Raw genomic sequence first — 17116 nt, 5'->3', positions numbered from 1 at the left:
AAGTCAACTTAATGATAAAGCCATGGAAATCACGTAATCTGAAGAACACAGAGAAAAAAGAATGAAGTAAAATGAATGGAGCTACGATGAAATATGGGACCCATTAGCACACCAAAATATGCATAATGGGCGTCCCAAAGTTCATAAGCCCAAAGACACCCATATCCATACACATCATACGTAGTAAAAATGTGGAAAGACAAAAACAAAGAGAAAATCTTGAAAACAATAGAAAAACAAATCTTATGTACACTACACTACACTGAGATAAACAGCTCACTTCTAATCAGAAATGAGGGGAGCTAAAAGGCAGTAGGACAACATATTCAAAGTGCTGGAAGGAAAAAAAAAACATACAACAACAACAAACTGTCAAACAATACTCTTATCCAGCAAATCAAAACCCCAATAAGATACTACTTCATACTTATTAGGATGGCTATAATGAAAATGATGGACTACAAATGTTGGCCAGAATTTGGAGAAATTAGAACCTTCATACGTTGCTGGGAGGATGTAAAGTGGCACAGCTACTGTGGAAAACAGTTTAGAAGTTCCTTAAAATGTTAAACATATGATTGTCTTATGACACAGTAATTATACTCCTAGGTATAAACCCAAGAGAACTGAAACATATATCTGCACAAAAACTTGTACACCAATGTTCATAGCAGCACTATTCACGCTAGCCAAACATATTTCATAGTGTTCCTCAAGTCGATTATTAGAGGACTGCAGCAAAATGTTGCCAAACTCAAGATTTGAGAACTATGAGGAAAAAACTATTTACCAGTTTGGAAATTGCAATGTCACACAGTTGTAAACCTTTTTTTGTCTAATTGAATGATACAACATATTAAATTCTTAATTAGGCAATATATTTTCCCTTAAAGGTAATAATAGTTCCATACTGTAGATGAAATCAGGAGAATAGAATATTGATGACCTCCTATCCCCAGGGGTCTGGTTTTCAGAGTGCTCTCCACTAGGGTCTGGAAAGGTGTGTGAGCGATAACAGAGCAAACAAAAGAGAATTCTGTTCACTCCTGACTCAGATAACCGAGTCAACTAGAAACTCTTTAAGAAAATGCCTCACTGGCCATCTGTGTGTCCTCTTTGGAGAAATATCTATTCAGGTTCTCTGCCCATTTTCAGTTGGATTGTTTCTGTTGTTGTTGTTGAGTTGTAAGAGTTCCTTGTATATTTTGGATATTAGCCCCTTACTGGAGGCATTGTTTGCAAAAATCTTCTCCCGTTCAGTTCGTTGCCTGTTTATTTTGTCGATTTCTTTTGCTGTGCAGAAGCTTTTTAGTTTAATATAGTCCCATGTATTTATTTTAGGTTTACTCCCCTTGCTTTTGATGGAATATTACTCTGCCATAAGAAAAGATGAAATAGTGCCATTTGTGACAACATGAATGGATCTTGAGATTATTATACTAAGCAAAATAAGTCAGATAGAAAGAGTCGAGAACCATATAATTTCACTGATATGTGGTATATAAAATTGGAAACAACAAAGGAACAAGACAAACAAAGGAAGAAACAAAAACTCATAGACACAGACAATAGTTTAGTGGTTACCAGAGGGTAACGGGGGAGGGAGGCCATAGATGAGGGTAAAGGGGGTCAAATATATGGTGATGGAAGGAGAACTGACTCTGGGTGGTGAACACACAATGTGATATACAGATGATGTAATACAGAATTGTACACCTGAAATCTATGTAACTTTACTAACAGTTGTCACCCCAATAAACTTTAATTTTTTAAAAAAATGCTTAATCGAGATCTACCTGGAACTTAATTAGAATCTGAACTAACCAAGAACAACAACAGTAACCAAAAGGGAGTCATCATCTAATGTAAAAGACACTCCAGTTTTCTTCATATATTAATGGATTTGAAAGATGTGGGATGGGGTAACCATCAATCACAAAAGAACAGACTTGGTAGTCATTTGAGGGACATTCACATTCAATGTTTTTTTGTTATCTGGCTAAAGATGAAGGATTTCTTTATCTTCCCCTTTCCTTCCTTAAAATATCTTTGGTTGGTCTTATCATATGGCTTGTCACTCACACTCATATGTCTAATTGAGATCATGTTTGTAATGACCATCTCCAGACAAAGTATCAGTGAAGCTGGAATTAATGTATTTGGAAGATCAATGGTGAAAGCACACGGATTTCTATTCCAGTGACCAAAATATTAAATTCCAGTGTTCATTGTCCAGAGAAATCTTTTTTTTTTTTCCTGTTCTTTTTCACTTCTTTATCTTTCACATACTTGTCATTATAGCTTTTGCCGGTAACTCCCATTGAGTTCAAAGAGAGCCAGAAATCTCAAGCTGCAGCCAGTCAGCCCTCTCCATGGGACAGACTCCAGGGCATGGCTCAGCCATCCTGGGAGAGCCTTGGTTCACTGAGACCGGAGTACCAATGAGCCTGCACCCCTGCAGGTTAGTGGGGACCACCTCACCCATTCTCCACAAACAAATCCAAGGATGCCAAGCTCTGAAGGGTAGGGCCCACCTCCCTACCCCACAGATGGCTTCCATTTCTGCTCTGAACTTTTGTCAAAGAAAGCCAAGGAAGAGATATTTTCCTTCAGTGTATTATGTGAAGACTTTAGTCCTTTAGTTAAGGAAGGTATATTTTTCTTGGGAGATCATGGAAGAAATCAGCCACACAGTCTTCATGCTTAGCACGCTGGCCAAGTAACAACCACCACATCTGTGCCCACTCTGCTGCATCCATTCTCAAAGCCAAATACTTTGATAAGTGAAGGTAGACATGAGACCAAGCCATACCACATTCTCCTAAAAAGCAGAAGCTAATATTTTAAAATACATATTTCAGAGGAGTTAGCACTTGCACAATTTATTATTTTAAGAAACTGGTTATGAATGCCCCTTCAGCATCCACTATTCACATACACATACATAGAATCCGTCTGTTATGTAGAGTCTGAATTTCCTCTTTCAAAAGAGGGAAATAAATCTAAGACAGACCTCAAGCATTTTCTGGAGATGTAATACATGTTCAGGAACCTGCTTAGCAAATCTTTAACATGGTCACAACCTTGAGGTGTTTGGGCCACACATTTCCGTTCTGCTCCCTGAGTCATTTCTCTGTCGTCTGTGTGTGACTCATTAACTTGTATTTGGGATTCTAATAAGCTTTTCTTCCCTAAAAATATAGAAATGTTTTAAGAAAAGTAAAAGGCATGCCATTAAGATTTCGGTTTGGGTCAGCCTGAGGGGTACTAGCATCTTTCAACCTAGCCACATGCTCCTCCTTCTGGAGTCCCAACAAAGGGGACCACCTGAAGCTCTAAGTGATGTTCAATGTCTAAATCAGACACTAAGAAAACAGGGGGATGAACCAATCAATAGAACCATTAGTCTAATAAGACCAGTGCTGCCCTGCCATGAATTCATCCACCCATCTGGAATGAACATCCCAATTTATAACCATGTCATCCTCATCAGAATGGCAGAAGTCATGTGATCTGGTCAAATAATTACCATTTGAGGACTACATTCTATTCAAAGTGAAGACACTTCTCCAGTATTAGCGATGGCCAGTAAGTTATTATAAAATCATCTTCTAAGAAGCCAATGCCTTCAGCGGTGGCCATCAATGCTTACATACAGTTTTCAAGCTACAGTGCTCTTTCACAATTATTCTAAAACAACAATGGCGACAAAAAGCTGGACGTATGCGCTATTTTCAAATGGAACAAAGAAGGCTGCGTAACATATTTTAGACTGATGACTTGGCAATTTTCTCCTGCTTTTACAGATCAAAGATGTCTGCACTGCAATAATGAAGAATGAGCCAAAATATTTCAAGTGAGATCTGTCATCTTTCTCCTTTCACACATCACTGTCCCCGCTGCCACACTGCAGGTGGCAAGAGCTGTACTCACCAAACCTTTGCAGGTGGAAAGGGCCACTGAAGAATTTTTGTGGGACCGTAAGGAGCCTTGATAGAAGCAGAACTCCTCGGGCGGAAAAGCCTGCACTGACTTAGTGCCTGCCCTTCCCAGCGTCTGAATGAGAAAGCCTGGGGCCACCAGGTGGCTGGCAGTTCTCAGTTCCATGTGGAAGTCGTGCCTGAAGCCTTTTAGCCGAAGGTGAAGAGAGTCCACTCCTGGCTGGGCCAGCGCTCGTTTCCTCCTCTGAGGGTGCGTGATCTCCTGGGACACGTAATTGCCATTGCGATCAACCTCGTAGGGAGACACGAGGTCATATTCTGAAAGTGTAAGACAGGGTGTGACTAAGTAATTTCAGAGTTTTGAAAAGAATATGGACTTTTCCAAATAGAATTGATTACCATATGACACTTTCACCCTGTGAAAAATGATGGAGGCATTTTCAACATCGACGCATCCTCAGATCCAAACAGCACAATGCACAGAACCAGAAACGAGAGGGAAAAACTTAAAAGTGGTCTTGAAAAGGGAACTCACTGCTGTTCCTATAACGTGTTATTACCAATCCAGCAAATTCTATGACGCTCAGAGGAGAAAAAGATTGCAGACCAAGTAAAACTAAAAAGTGGACTTTTATATTTCAAAAATTTTACTTAAGAGTAATTATAATACGCAATCATTTTCATAGTTCTAAGCATTCCTTTTGTCATATTCTTTCTGTCTTTCACAAACATCTTCATTGTGGTAAGAAATTTCAGCTTAAAAATGCTGACAATTTTTCAGACAACAGACAGACAAATAAGATAGGCATTCTTTGCTGCTTATTTTTTGACATTAAATCATTGAACATGTAAGAGAAAAGGTGGACTGCACTCACACTCCAAGATTCCCAGATGTTAACACTTGGAAATGCTCACATGTGTATCTGTTCCCAATGGAAGCCCCCGCTGACCCTCTGACTGGCCTGGGCTCTTAGCACTTGACGTATGTCACGCTCCAGGGTCTTTCCAAAACATGACCCATGCTCTTCTTCCCACTCTAATTCATACTACGCTAGCCTGAAGCAGTCAAGTAAGTGATTTCTTTTTAAAAAGCCTAGAACACCCCACAGAGCTCTGGGATTTCAGGACACCCACGGAGGTCTGCATGGGCGACAATCTTGCAAGTTGCACTCCATGTACCTCTGAGTCATTTTCCTCTCTGTGAAAAGTACAGAGAAACTGCAGCCCCGTCAGAATCCTGAGCAGTGGCCTTCTTGGGAATACCGCAGTTTGCTTCTCCAAAGAGGGTTCTCCCTTCTAGATAATGATTTAGTTTTCATCCTAGAGCAGGACTTGTTCTCTCAGTACCATCATTAATGGCATCACCTCTGCGCTCCAGAGGTCGGGAAAGGTCGCGTCTGTCCTGAGCAGGACAGGCTTCTTTTAAGGAAGGGGTGTCCAGGGGACAGCTCGCCCTGCACGGCCATCTTTGACTTTTAGGCCATGCGAAGGTGGGTTTGTCAAGGCTCACTTACAGAATGTTTTAGTTAACGATGTATTAACTTGGTTTCTACCTTCGAGATGTTTAAACGTGTGGTATGTGTGCCTGCATTTGCATGTTAGCGACAGGCGGCACACCTCCCAAGAGGGCCTGCTTCCTATCCCACGTTTTCTAGTCATCGGGAAATAGCAGCTTGGTATGAGCTCAGGCCGCCCTCCCGGCTTCCTGAGATGTCTTTGAAACGATGTCAGGCCGAAGCTGGAGAGACTTAGCCCTGCAGTGAGATGGACAGTCCTTGAGACTCTAAGTGCCACCACCTCTTACGTGCCTAACACAACCCCAATTCTAACATTCTCGTCCGGACTCTAACATCCTAAAAATGGATGTATGAGGCTGTCCTGTTAGATGTTTAATAACTGGGACCGTTTTCAACCTTAGTGTGAGTTGAACACGCTTCTTGGAGTCTTAAGAGAAAATAAAGCATCATCCCATAGAAGTGGCATTAGGTCATAAGGGAACAGCACTTGGGTAATTATTTTACTGGAAAAAGTTTTTCTTCACGGCAGGTACCTGTCCACACGTCCCTGTGCTTTCCTGGCAGGCAGCTATATGGTTACACAGGAACAGAGTGGTGGCAGCCAGAGGATGGTTAACAAAGGCACGTGTTTGGGTTTGGGAGAGACCGGGAAGGCCGTGGATGAAAAGGCACTGCCTGAAGCCACCGGGCTAAAGCCCATAACACGTCAGGGTCCAAGGCCAGGCAGCCAACCTGATCAAGGGACAGAATAGCTTAGGCCTAGGTTATGGGCTCTGCAACTCCAGGCTTCCTGCTTCCTCTGGCCCCGAGCTTTGATGTGCGACTGCCCAGTCCTGGCCCCTTCATGCAGGTATGGATGAATGGGCATTGTGAGGTAACTGGTGAACTGGGCCACTGCAGACTGAACAGGAAGCATGTTCTGGCAGACAGCTTGACAGCCAACCACTGAAATACATGTCAAAGCAGGGCACCGTGTCTCACAGGTGAAATATACTGGAACTGTTTCATATTTTTTCAGAAAATGAGAAAGTAAAACAGATCCAGTCACACTGTATGCAATAATAGCAGAAAGGGGAAAACAAGTCAGGAATTGTGTGTCTGGTATATGCATGTGATTGCAGTTTGTCCTGGACCACCGTGAAAGACAAAAGTAAAAAGCTCACATCTGTTAAGTTTGCTTTTCCCCAAACCACCTTCCTCATGCCTGGCTTTCTGGATGAAGAGGACAGGCTGTGACATAGTCATGTTATCACCTGTCACCCTGCCCTCTGGGGCTCTTGGGGAGTACTCTCCAATCACCACTCGCCTCTTCCTATTACAATAGAGGTGAAGACAGAAGCATGAGAACTGTTCCAAGCACTGTTCCAGCAAATTTATTGCATATAAAAAGACGATTACCATTTAACAAAATCAAATTGTTTCCGAATGATATAAACCATATTCTTATGACCTTTCTTTTGGATGGCAGATAATATCTATTTTTCAAAATAATGACTGACATGCCGCTTTTACATAAGTACATGCAGTGCTGTGCTGACGCATGTTTGACACCCAGCTACCTCGGCAGGGGCAGGGGAGGGGGAGGAGCCTGGTTTACAGCATATACCAATTTCTCCGGTGTAAATACTCCCACCTTGGCTGATTTTGTTACCTGGATGACATTACTGAACGCGAAGTTTAGAAAACATGCTCAGTAGCACACCGTTACATAGTATTTCCACCATACAGGTGCTATATAAGCAAATACCTCACGAGCATAGATAATAGTAAAACACAGTAAAAGAATTGTGAAGGGACAATGAAGTTTGAGTATTTTATTTTGTGTTTACTACGATTTCCTTCACTGTGAGTTTATATATCTTAATTTTCAACAAACAGCTCACGAAATTCCTGAAAAGGTAATGGTCACTTCTGGAGGACAGCCAGGTGCAAGCCCCAGCACCCCAGCTCTAACCCCTGCAAAGCCACCCATTGTGATCAATGACAATCCCTCCCTGAGAGTGAGGGAGACACTGGTGAAGGAGGAAGACCTGTCTTTCAACTTAGTCCAGTGGTTCCCAAACAGGGGTGACTCCCCTCTGCTACCCTCAGGGAACAAATGTCTGGGGACATTTTTGGTTGACCCAAAGCAGGAGGAGACAGTGGTGCTCTTGGAACCTAGTGGGTCAAATGCACGCAAGCTGCTACATGGTCTTCAATGCACAGGACAGAACCCCACAACCAAACAGCAACAGTGCCAAGAGGGAGAAATGCTAACGTAGCAAAAAGCAATCCTTTGTATCCAACACATACTCTCAGTTATGTGTAAATCAGTGTGAAGTAGGTCGCAGCTAAAGAATTCAATGAATGAACAAAATAAGCATAGCATCTCACCACACACTTGTTACTTTTTGGAAAAAAGTCAACATATAATTGCATTAAACTGAAAATTGGAAACTAACATTTGAGCTATGTTTTAAGATTACAATCCCCACAACTGCTGGCTGTGATTTCAGGAAAAACTTAATGTGATTCTTGACCTTTGAGAATCCTTTAAATCAGACCTGGGCCCTATGTAGATTTTGTTAAGGAGGAAAAATGCACAGCTGGCTGCTCAAGCCAGTACCCCCGGACAACTCGATTTCAGGAGGCTTTCTGACCAAGACATCAAGTCTGGGAATGGGCTGGTTTCCAACAGAGGGCATAGGGCGTGGACCCTCTGCGAGTGTGCCTGGCCAGCTGCAGAGTGCTGATTTTGCACATTCTGTCCTAATTCTGTATTTTGTATTATCACATAGATAACTTGAAATCAGCCCTAGTGGGGATATTTACCCCGTGAGAACCAGAGGACGTTACAAATCAGAGCTCCAAAGAGCCTGTTGTTAAACATTTACAAGCAGACCACTGGGCCAACCTGAAAAACACCGCCCTGCCTCCTGTTTGGGAATGTTTCAGTGTGAATCAATATAAACTCCCAAGGCACATACACAAACAGACCTCTCACGTCCGAGGAAACAAGTGCTAAGGAGCTTCTAAAACCGCACCCCAAAAGTTCAACTTACTCTAGAATTAAAAAGTTATCCAACCTGTGATATGCCTCTGCTCTTAACAAGCAGATTACAATGGTAAATTTATGGGGGAAAGCTTTTGAGTCTCCTTTTAAGGAAAAGCAATGCTGACCAGCTACAAAGAAGTGGGTGCACCTAATGTCTGAAAGCACAATTGACCTCAAGGAAGTTGTCCTTTGTTGCCTCAATTAGCATATGCAGTTCTCCTTCCTATTGCATAATTACTTCAGATACCCAGCAAACTTTGCAATGTAGTTTAGTATGTGTTTAAACAGAGCCTTATGACCCAAAGGGGTATTTTGAATTTGTATAATGGATACCTAGATTTCCAACAGTAAACTGACCCCAGCATCACATAAAGTGTACTCTCACTCTGCTCTTCTAGTTGGTAACAGATAACTCTGCTGAGCAGAGGAGTCTTTCTGTGAAAGCTGTCCCCAGAGACAGCTTTCCACTTAGCCTGTCATAACTAAACACCTAAAACATGGGGAGATGGCGAATGAGGGCGGTTTTCTCAGTAAGCTAGGACTTCACTGATGAGGGACTGCATCTTCTCCTTCAGGTTCCAACAAAGGTAAGTGGCAGTCATGACAAATCTGGGCTGTGACACCAGCTGAGGTGCCAGGTGACCAGAGTCGCACACCAACCAGGCTGGAGTCCAGCTCCCAGGCGTCTGTTCTCCCAGGGTTTAGGAAAGCACGCTTAGGCAGGAGGCCTTAGCTTGTCCTCCTGAAAGTAAGTGGTTCTCTGTCTATTATGCATCTATCTTAAAGGAAACTCCATAAATGCTATAAAGTACTCTGAAAATCCCGAGACCTTCAGGACTGTTCATGATTTTAGAGAACCAAGAGTTTTACAAAAATCTTTTCTTAAAGTGTGTGTGTGGGGGGGTGGGGGTGGGGGGAAATTAAATTCTAATGTGGATAATTATATTATAGAATGCATTGTAAGAGAAACAATAAAGAAGACCAGGGCAACCCCAAGAAAGTGAGCTTTAAATACACAGTGAAAAGTAATTTTTAAATATTTTATATCATTTACATCTGGCTCCCTCTGGTGGTCCTGGAAAAAGTCCTATTTCTCCTGAGCTCATCCCATTTGTAACTTTATATAGACTTTCTCTACTCATTCAGTAGGAGACAATTTCAATAGTTAATGAATACATTATTGTCTTTATGCAATTGTATAAAGGTGAAGAAATTATATTCAGGTATTTTGCATTATTAACTCTTTAAGTTTCCAGATTTTCTGAAAATCTGCTGGGATAATCAAAGCTCGTTCTTCCTCTAAAAGTCATTATTGACATCTGAGATGACAGTTGGAAATGATGCAAAGTACTAATACTGAGTTATTGCAAATGAATTGGGTCCAGATAAGAACCACCTAGCCACCTATACCCAACACCTGCTGCTTTCCCATTTGCCCTAGTGCAGCTCGGGACGTGCCAGAAGGATCCATTCTCAGAAAATGCGAAATTCACAAACGCTGCTTGTGAGCGGCCAAAGTAAAATCACACATTGCAAAAGGATCAGATTTGTGTTTATGACAAATCCTGGCACAAGATATGGAGATTGCTTATGATGTCACAATATGCTAATTACTGCAATTCTTGAAGTGCTTCAACTTTGATCCTAAGAGGGTGAGTACTGAGCAAAAATGAGCCCCTTCTGATTGCTGCTGATAGTCAAGGTCAGAGAGAAACTTCAGTTTAAAAAGCAGGAGGGGGAGGGGAAAGGAAGGAGGGGTGGAGATGGCCATAGTTGCTGTGATGCATACATTGCTGCCGTCTCTGGATCCCTCTTTTTTTTTTTTTTCTTTAATATAGTCCCTTGCCGTTTCCCTAATGTTTGTGGTAATAACGTTGGCGAGCCTTTGCTGTTTTACAAGGGAACACAGTGTTAGTGTTGGGGAAAGGTGCCGGCTCCTAAGGTGAGAAAGAAGCATCTTAAAAACACTAACGTTCGCAGCACCTCGTAAACCAGCGGTATGGGCTCACCAGCTGCTACGCTGCAAGGAGTAGAACCCGGCTCGCGGACTTACCGCCAAGCTGCTCCGCGGGACCCGGAGGACGCCAGACACTGGAGCTCCCTGGCGAGGCCGCTGCTGGTCCCAGGGCGCACGCAGGTGCCTGATGGAAAACAGCGGGGACACCTCGGTGAGGAGGCGGACTGCGCCGGGGAGCCGCGGGGACCCTGCCCCCACTGCCCGGGATTCACCTGCACACTCACCTGCGCCAGAAGCAACAGCCAGAGCGCCGCGCAGCGGGGGCCCCGCGTGGCCCGCCGCCCGCGCAGCGTCCCCGTGGGGAGACCGCGCGTCCTCATCCGGAGGAGCTCCGAGAGGTCCCGGGGCCGCGGGATGGTCCACAGCTGGGCGGCGTGCAAGTGGGCAGCCAGGACCCGATGCCGCCCGTGCGCAGGACGCTGCCCCGCCGTGCCTTCGCCGGCCGCGCCGGGCTTATTACTGCGGCTCTGCGCCGCGCGGGGGGCGGAGCACCCGCCCGCACCGTGGGAGAACCGGGAGAGGGGCGGGAGGGGCGAAGAGGATGGAGTTGGAGAGGAGGGCAGGAGGGGAGAAATGAGGGGGAGGGAAGCGGCAGGAGAAAGAGGGCGGCTAGGTGGGGCTCGCGGGCAGAAGGACCGGGAGGAGCTGGACGCTCGCCCACCAGCAGCTGGAGCCTAGCGGCGCGCCGGGTGGGCGCGCGGCTGGAGAGGGGTCTGCGGCGCGGAGCAATGAGCAGGTTGCTCCCCCTTACCGCCACGCCCAGCCCTGCCCGTCGCCCTGCGGACCTACTGTCCGGCTACTATGCTGGCCGCGCTTGGCTTCTCGCGCCTTGCTGCTCCTGAGCCCCACCCCCAGGTGCGCAGCCAAAGGCGCCCACACCTGCCGCCGGCCTCAGAGCTCCTGGACGCCGGTGTGACCCTCTGGGGTCGCCCTCCCGCCCCGTGGGAAGATCAAGTGCGGAACTAGGGCGACCAGACCGCCCGGGGAACATTGGATCTGAGAGTATACGCGAATGTGCATCCTCTGGGGCTTGTGAGGTGATGGGTGACCAGCGGGTGGAGGAGGCTCTGTCTTCCTCGTTGTCTACCCATGGATGTAGGGGCGTTCCTGGCCTCGGGGTCCAGGCTGCCCTCCACTGGCCTTGCCTCCATTGCCTGTGCAGCCAGGGCCCCGAGTGGCCCGCTCGCTGCCTGCGCAGCACCTAAGTGGGGAGAACTCACAGCTTCATCGGAGGTCCGCCGGATGGTCCACAGCTGGGCGGCATGCAAATGGGCACCCAGGGGCGAAGCGGCTAGATCTGGGGGGTTGGGCTGCTGTACCAGCCTCACCTGGGGCCCAGGGAGAAGCCATCGGTCAGGCAACAAGCCCAGCCCAGGTTCTTTATCTCTCCACAGCTTGTGTGTCTGCATACACGCATGTGTGTGCATATGAATGTGAGTGCAGGTGTGCATGCACTTAGGTGTGTGTGTGTGTGTGCGTCACTGCACGCTTATATGTGCAAGCGTGTGTACGTGCTTGTGCCAGTGCGTCAGTGCATGCTTATATGTGCAAGCGTGTGTACGTGCTTGTGTGTGAGTGTGTGTTCCAGTGCCTAAGTGCACGCACGTGTTAGTGCCTGTGACCAGTCTGCTCCACTGGTTGCTCTTCACCTCTCTGACCACTTACCTCCTGCAGGTGTCTGGTCTGATCTTCAGCTTCGGTGTTCCCAGTGTCTCCTTATTCAGTTTAGCCAAGCTTTGTGTGTTTGCACATTTTGGAGAGGAGGTTGGAGAAGGAAGTGGTGGGAGTGCTCTCTGGCTTCCTTTGCCCAGCTAGCCCAGCCTGGAAGTGCCTCTTGCCTGTGGCAGCCCTGGGCCAGACATCCTGGGCACTGATGTCTGTGCAGAGGCTGGTCCCTGCTCGCTGGCTCTCTCTCTCTCTCTCTCTTTCTCTCTCTCTCTCTCTCTCTCTCTCTCTCTCTCTCTCTCCCTCCACAGACACACAAACATATTCTTTCTCCAGAGAACCAACCCTCTGATTAGAGGATAGACAACATTGGAATCCTGGAATCAAAATGTGGCATTTATAAGCTCTGTTTACTGCCAGCCTCTTTTCCGCCCCATCCTTCTGTGGCTGCTGATTTGATGTTTCTAAATAGACAATCTCTGCTTGCATGAGGAGGGCCAGTGGTGCACCGTTGAAGGAGTTTGCTTAGGGAGTCCCATGATCAGAGTGGGGGGATGGGTTGTAGACAGCGAGGCTAGAGAGGGAGAAACAAATATGAGCTAATACGTCAGAAAACAAGTGAGAAACCATAGAGGCCTTGACGAACACGTGAGAGGTTGTTGAAAAATGGACGGATGATAAGTTCATTTAAGAGAAAGGTAGAAGTTGGAAGTTAGGTGGTGTGCACAAATGAAGACGATTTAAGAGTGATCACTGTTATAGATAAGTACTTTAATGACTAGGACAGATGGTAGTGACCGAAGGCAGAGGTGAGATTAGACGGGCTAGTAAAATTTCCAAATGAAATTTCTGAAACACAACACTAGGTTGCCTGGCTTCCATTTTTCTAAGATAAGAAAACAATGGTAAATACATTCTCTCAAAATTAAGAATGCTTTCAACATTGAATGTCTTTAACTTAATGAAAAGCATATTATGTTGGTCTGATTCTTTTCATTCACCACTAACCACCTCGAGTCTATAAACAGCTAGCAAAGTGCGTTTATGATGAGCAGAAAGCATTGAGCAAGCCTAGGCACAGTGCTGTGACTCAACAGAGGCTATGGGGTTCAGAGAGTATCTGGGACATGAGAAAAGAGGACAGAACGCATTCCACATGGAAAAACTCAGCATTGATCAAGGCTTTAGGGGTGTTCCATGCTTCCCAATGGTTTCCCAGAGCTTGCTTCCTCTGAAGGAATCCCCTTGGTTACATCCTGGAATCTTCCCTCCCGTCTCTTCCTGATGTAGAAACAATTAAAACCGCATCCCTGCCTTGGCCATGTTTGGAAGAAAAGGCCATGTGTGCCAGATGCATGTATTCTGAGGCTTCCAAGCTACTCCCTGGCTGAGTACCTCTCACCTCCAGTCCAAGCTCATGCCTTCCTGGGCAGATTCTGTGTGACCATGGAAAAGGTCCCCCAAAGCCACAGCCACGCTCTAACATCAAAGTAGCAAGGAGCCTGAAGCTTGGCACCTCTGGTCCTGCTCTAGCAGCAGTCACTTGGCACTGGTGAAAAACATGGATGGCCCAACAAAAACAGCTGGGTAGCCTAACGGCCCCCAAATAGTACCAAACAATGAAATACAAATCTTAAAGCCCACCGTAAACCCTCTCTACGTGTCATATTGCTCCCACAAATTTTATACATATATATAAATCGTCAAGGGTCCTGGACATTAAATTTACTCCGCCTCCAAACATTAGGCCTTCTAGTCCACACACTAGCACAGGGACATGTCCTCTGGGGTCTGGCAGCTCCCAAGAAGGAAGAAGAAGGGTAGGAGTTATGGTGCCCCGATTTTTCTTCCAAATGCACAGGTCACATAAGCCACTCTTCTCAGGAAGCACTGAGTGGCAGAAGAAGTGGGGCGGGCCAGGAGTGCTGTACTTCCTACAGCTTCCTTCAAGGTGGAAGGACATAGCAGGAGAGGGGGCAGAACATTTCCCTTTAACAGATGGGGGATGGAAAGTCCAGGTCTTATTTCAAGGGGTTTCTTGTTGCATAGCATGCCCTATTTGTGGGACGTGTCAGTGTAACAGCAGGACAGTGAAACCAAGCATGCTGTAAGGCTGTTACTCCCTTTGCAACTGGGAATTTGTTTTAGGAAAATGGTAACAGGATGAGTCCTTGAGGGGGCATGAACAAGGAGGAGGTCAGCATCCAGGAGACTGCTTTTCAAACAGTAGGTAGTACCAAATAGTGTCAAACAATGAAATACAAATCTTAAAGCCCACCGCAAACTCTCTCCACATGTCATATTGCTCCCACAAATTATATATATACATATATATATATAAATATATGTATATATATGGACCAGTTTTTTCCTTTCCAAATTGTAGCAGAACCATTTTCATAAAATAAGAATGAATTACTAGAAGAGCAAAATGAAGTAGACATATAATATCCAATCCTCATTTGTAAATGTAATTGATGCCAGTGATCGTAAATGACTGTGGGATTGCTTTGAAAGCCTCTTGATGCCACTCACAATCTCTGCGTTTTCCTCATCACAGAGCGGTAGACATCAGTCCACTACTCTTGTTTGGTCTGGAAAGCAGCACAATAGGAGTAGAGTCCAAGCATGCAGTCTACCCAGGAAGGGATTCCAGGGTCTGCCAGTGGACCCGGTGTCCATCATCTCTGTGACCCAGTGTCCATCATCTCTGTGACTTGGTGTCCATCATGTCTGACTCAGTGTCCATCATCTCTGTGACCTGGTGTCCATCATCTCTATGACCTGGTGTCCATCATCTCTATGACACAGTGTCCATCATCTCTGTGACCTGGTGTCCATCATCTCTGTGACCCTGTGTCCATCATTTATGTGACCTGGTGTCCATCATCTCTGTGACCTGGTGTCCATCATCTCTGTGACCCAGTGTCCATCATCTCTGTGACCTGGTGTCCATCATCTCTGTGACCCAGTGTCCATCATCTCTGTGACCTGGTGTCCATCATCTCTGTGACCCAGTGTCCATCATCTCTGTGACCTGGTGTCCATCATCTCTGTGACCCAGTGTCCATCATCTCTGTGACCTGGTGTCCATCATCTCTGTGACCCAGTGTCCATCATCTCTGTGACCTGGTGTCCATCATCTCTGTGACCTGGTGTCCATCATATCTGTGACCCAGTGTCCATCATCTCTGTGACCTGGTGTCCATCATCTCTATGACACAGTGTCCATCATCTCTGTGACCTGGTGTCCATCATCTCTGTGACCCTGTGTCCATAATTTATGTGACCTGGTGTCCATCATCTCATTGACCCAGTGTCCATCATCTCTGTGACTTGGAGTCCATCATCTCTGTGACCCAATGTCCATCATCTCTGTGACATGGTGTCCATCATCTCTGACCTGGTGTCCATCATCTCTGTGACCTGGTGTCCATCATCTCTGTGACCCAGTGTCCATCATCTCTGTGACCTGGTGTCCATCATCTCTGTGACCCTGTGTCCATCATCTCTGTGACCTGGTGTCCATCATCTCTGTGACCCGGTGTCCATCATCTCTGTGACCTGGTGTCCATCATCTCTATGACCCAGTGTCCATCATCTCTGTGACCTGGTGTCCATCATCTCTGTGACCTGGTGTCCATCATCTGTGTGACCCAGTGTCCATCATCTCTGTGACCCAGTATCCATTATCTCTGTGACCTGGTGCTGTCATCTCTGTGACGGGCCTGAGCACAGCCACCATTCAATGCACAGGGTGTGTTCCTGCAGCAGACATCTCACCACCCCCATCAGTCTTCTTTCTCTTCTTTCCCATTTATAAAAATCAGTTTTGTTCTTTTCCATTGCTCTTCCCTACATTTTTTTTTCCAATTCCCTTTTTCCATTTTACCAACATAGTGAATCCATCAGTGAATTCCTAAATGGATCCATCAGTGAATTCCTAAATGACAGCCCCAACAGGATCTTGGGTTGAGATGCTCCCTCAGTCTCTCTCCAGCTGACCTGCTCTCTATGGGCCTTAGTTTTCTTATTTGTGCAACAAGATTGACAGCAGTGGCTTGCAGACATCTTAGGGTCACATGCAATCATCTAAACACATAGCATGAAAGAGCTCAACCCTGCACTGTCTCCTCAGCTCCTTGCCACCACAGGCGTGGAGGCTAACGTGGAGCCAAGTGTCCCCAAGGAAGAGGGAGGAAGGATTGTCAGACTGTCATTGGGGAGGGACTCAAGTCAGACTGTCATTGGGGAGGGACACCAAGTAGTGCACATGTGACAATGCATTTCTGTTCCTGCACATGGCAAAGTCAACTTGAAATGAAACGTCCAAACCACAGCGTTTTCTATCCCAACATGTCACTGTGGTCATCTGGCCTTCGTTTCCTGAGGAGAATCATGGGCAGCTTTGGTTTCATTATTTTCGTGGCAGCCTGTTATGTTCTTCAGACCAGATTCTCACGGCACCGTCATGTTTCCTTACACTTGTGCCTTTCCAGGATGTGTCTGGCTGTGCACTTATCATTAATTCTGCCTGAAACATCATCAGCATAAAGGATTTTTTCAGCTTTGGAAAGATCTAGATACTTATATGCTTATTACTTGGAAGATATATTAACTAAGTAGTGTTTAACATAAAAATAAACAGAGTTTAGATAACTTCCGACAGTATAAAATGACAGGGCCGGCCAGGTGGCTCAGGCGGTTGGAGCTGCGTGCTCCTAACTCCGAAGGCTGCCGGTTCGGTTCCCACATGGGCCAGTGGGCTTTCAACCACAAGGTTGCCAGTTCGATTTCTTGATTCCCGCAAGGGATGGTGGGCAGCGCCCCCTGCAACTAGCAACAGCAACTGGACCTGGAGCTGAGCTGCGCCCTCCACAACTAAGACTGAAAGGACAACAACTTGACTTGGGGAAAAAAAAAGTAAAAAAAAGTGACAAAG

The 17116-nt window shown here is 45.9% G+C and overlaps 1 protein-coding gene across 1 annotated transcript in view; it reads right to left on the bottom strand.

The window, feature by feature from the left end:
* The window catches only part of ADAMTS16 (ADAM metallopeptidase with thrombospondin type 1 motif 16), a 132506-nt gene extending 121581 nt beyond the window's left edge, over positions 1-10925 (bottom strand). The window contains exons 1-3 of the mRNA XM_033110716.1: positions 10734-10925; positions 10546-10633; positions 3934-4259 (exon numbers count right to left, since the gene is read on the bottom strand). Coding sequence (XP_032966607.1) covers positions 3934-4259; positions 10546-10633; positions 10734-10829 — 510 coding nt within the window. The 5' untranslated portion in view covers positions 10830-10925. The remainder of the gene's footprint in view (positions 1-3933; positions 4260-10545; positions 10634-10733) is intronic.
* Between the last annotated feature and the right edge of the window lie 6191 nt (positions 10926-17116).

The sequence above is a fragment of the Rhinolophus ferrumequinum genome, chromosome 7 (genome assembly GCF_004115265.2).
Source record: "Rhinolophus ferrumequinum isolate MPI-CBG mRhiFer1 chromosome 7, mRhiFer1_v1.p, whole genome shotgun sequence".
In the NCBI taxonomy this organism is placed as follows: Eukaryota; Metazoa; Chordata; class Mammalia; order Chiroptera; family Rhinolophidae; genus Rhinolophus; species Rhinolophus ferrumequinum.
Note: the sequence above shows the minus strand (reverse complement) of the source record. Positions and strands in the feature narration are given on the sequence as shown.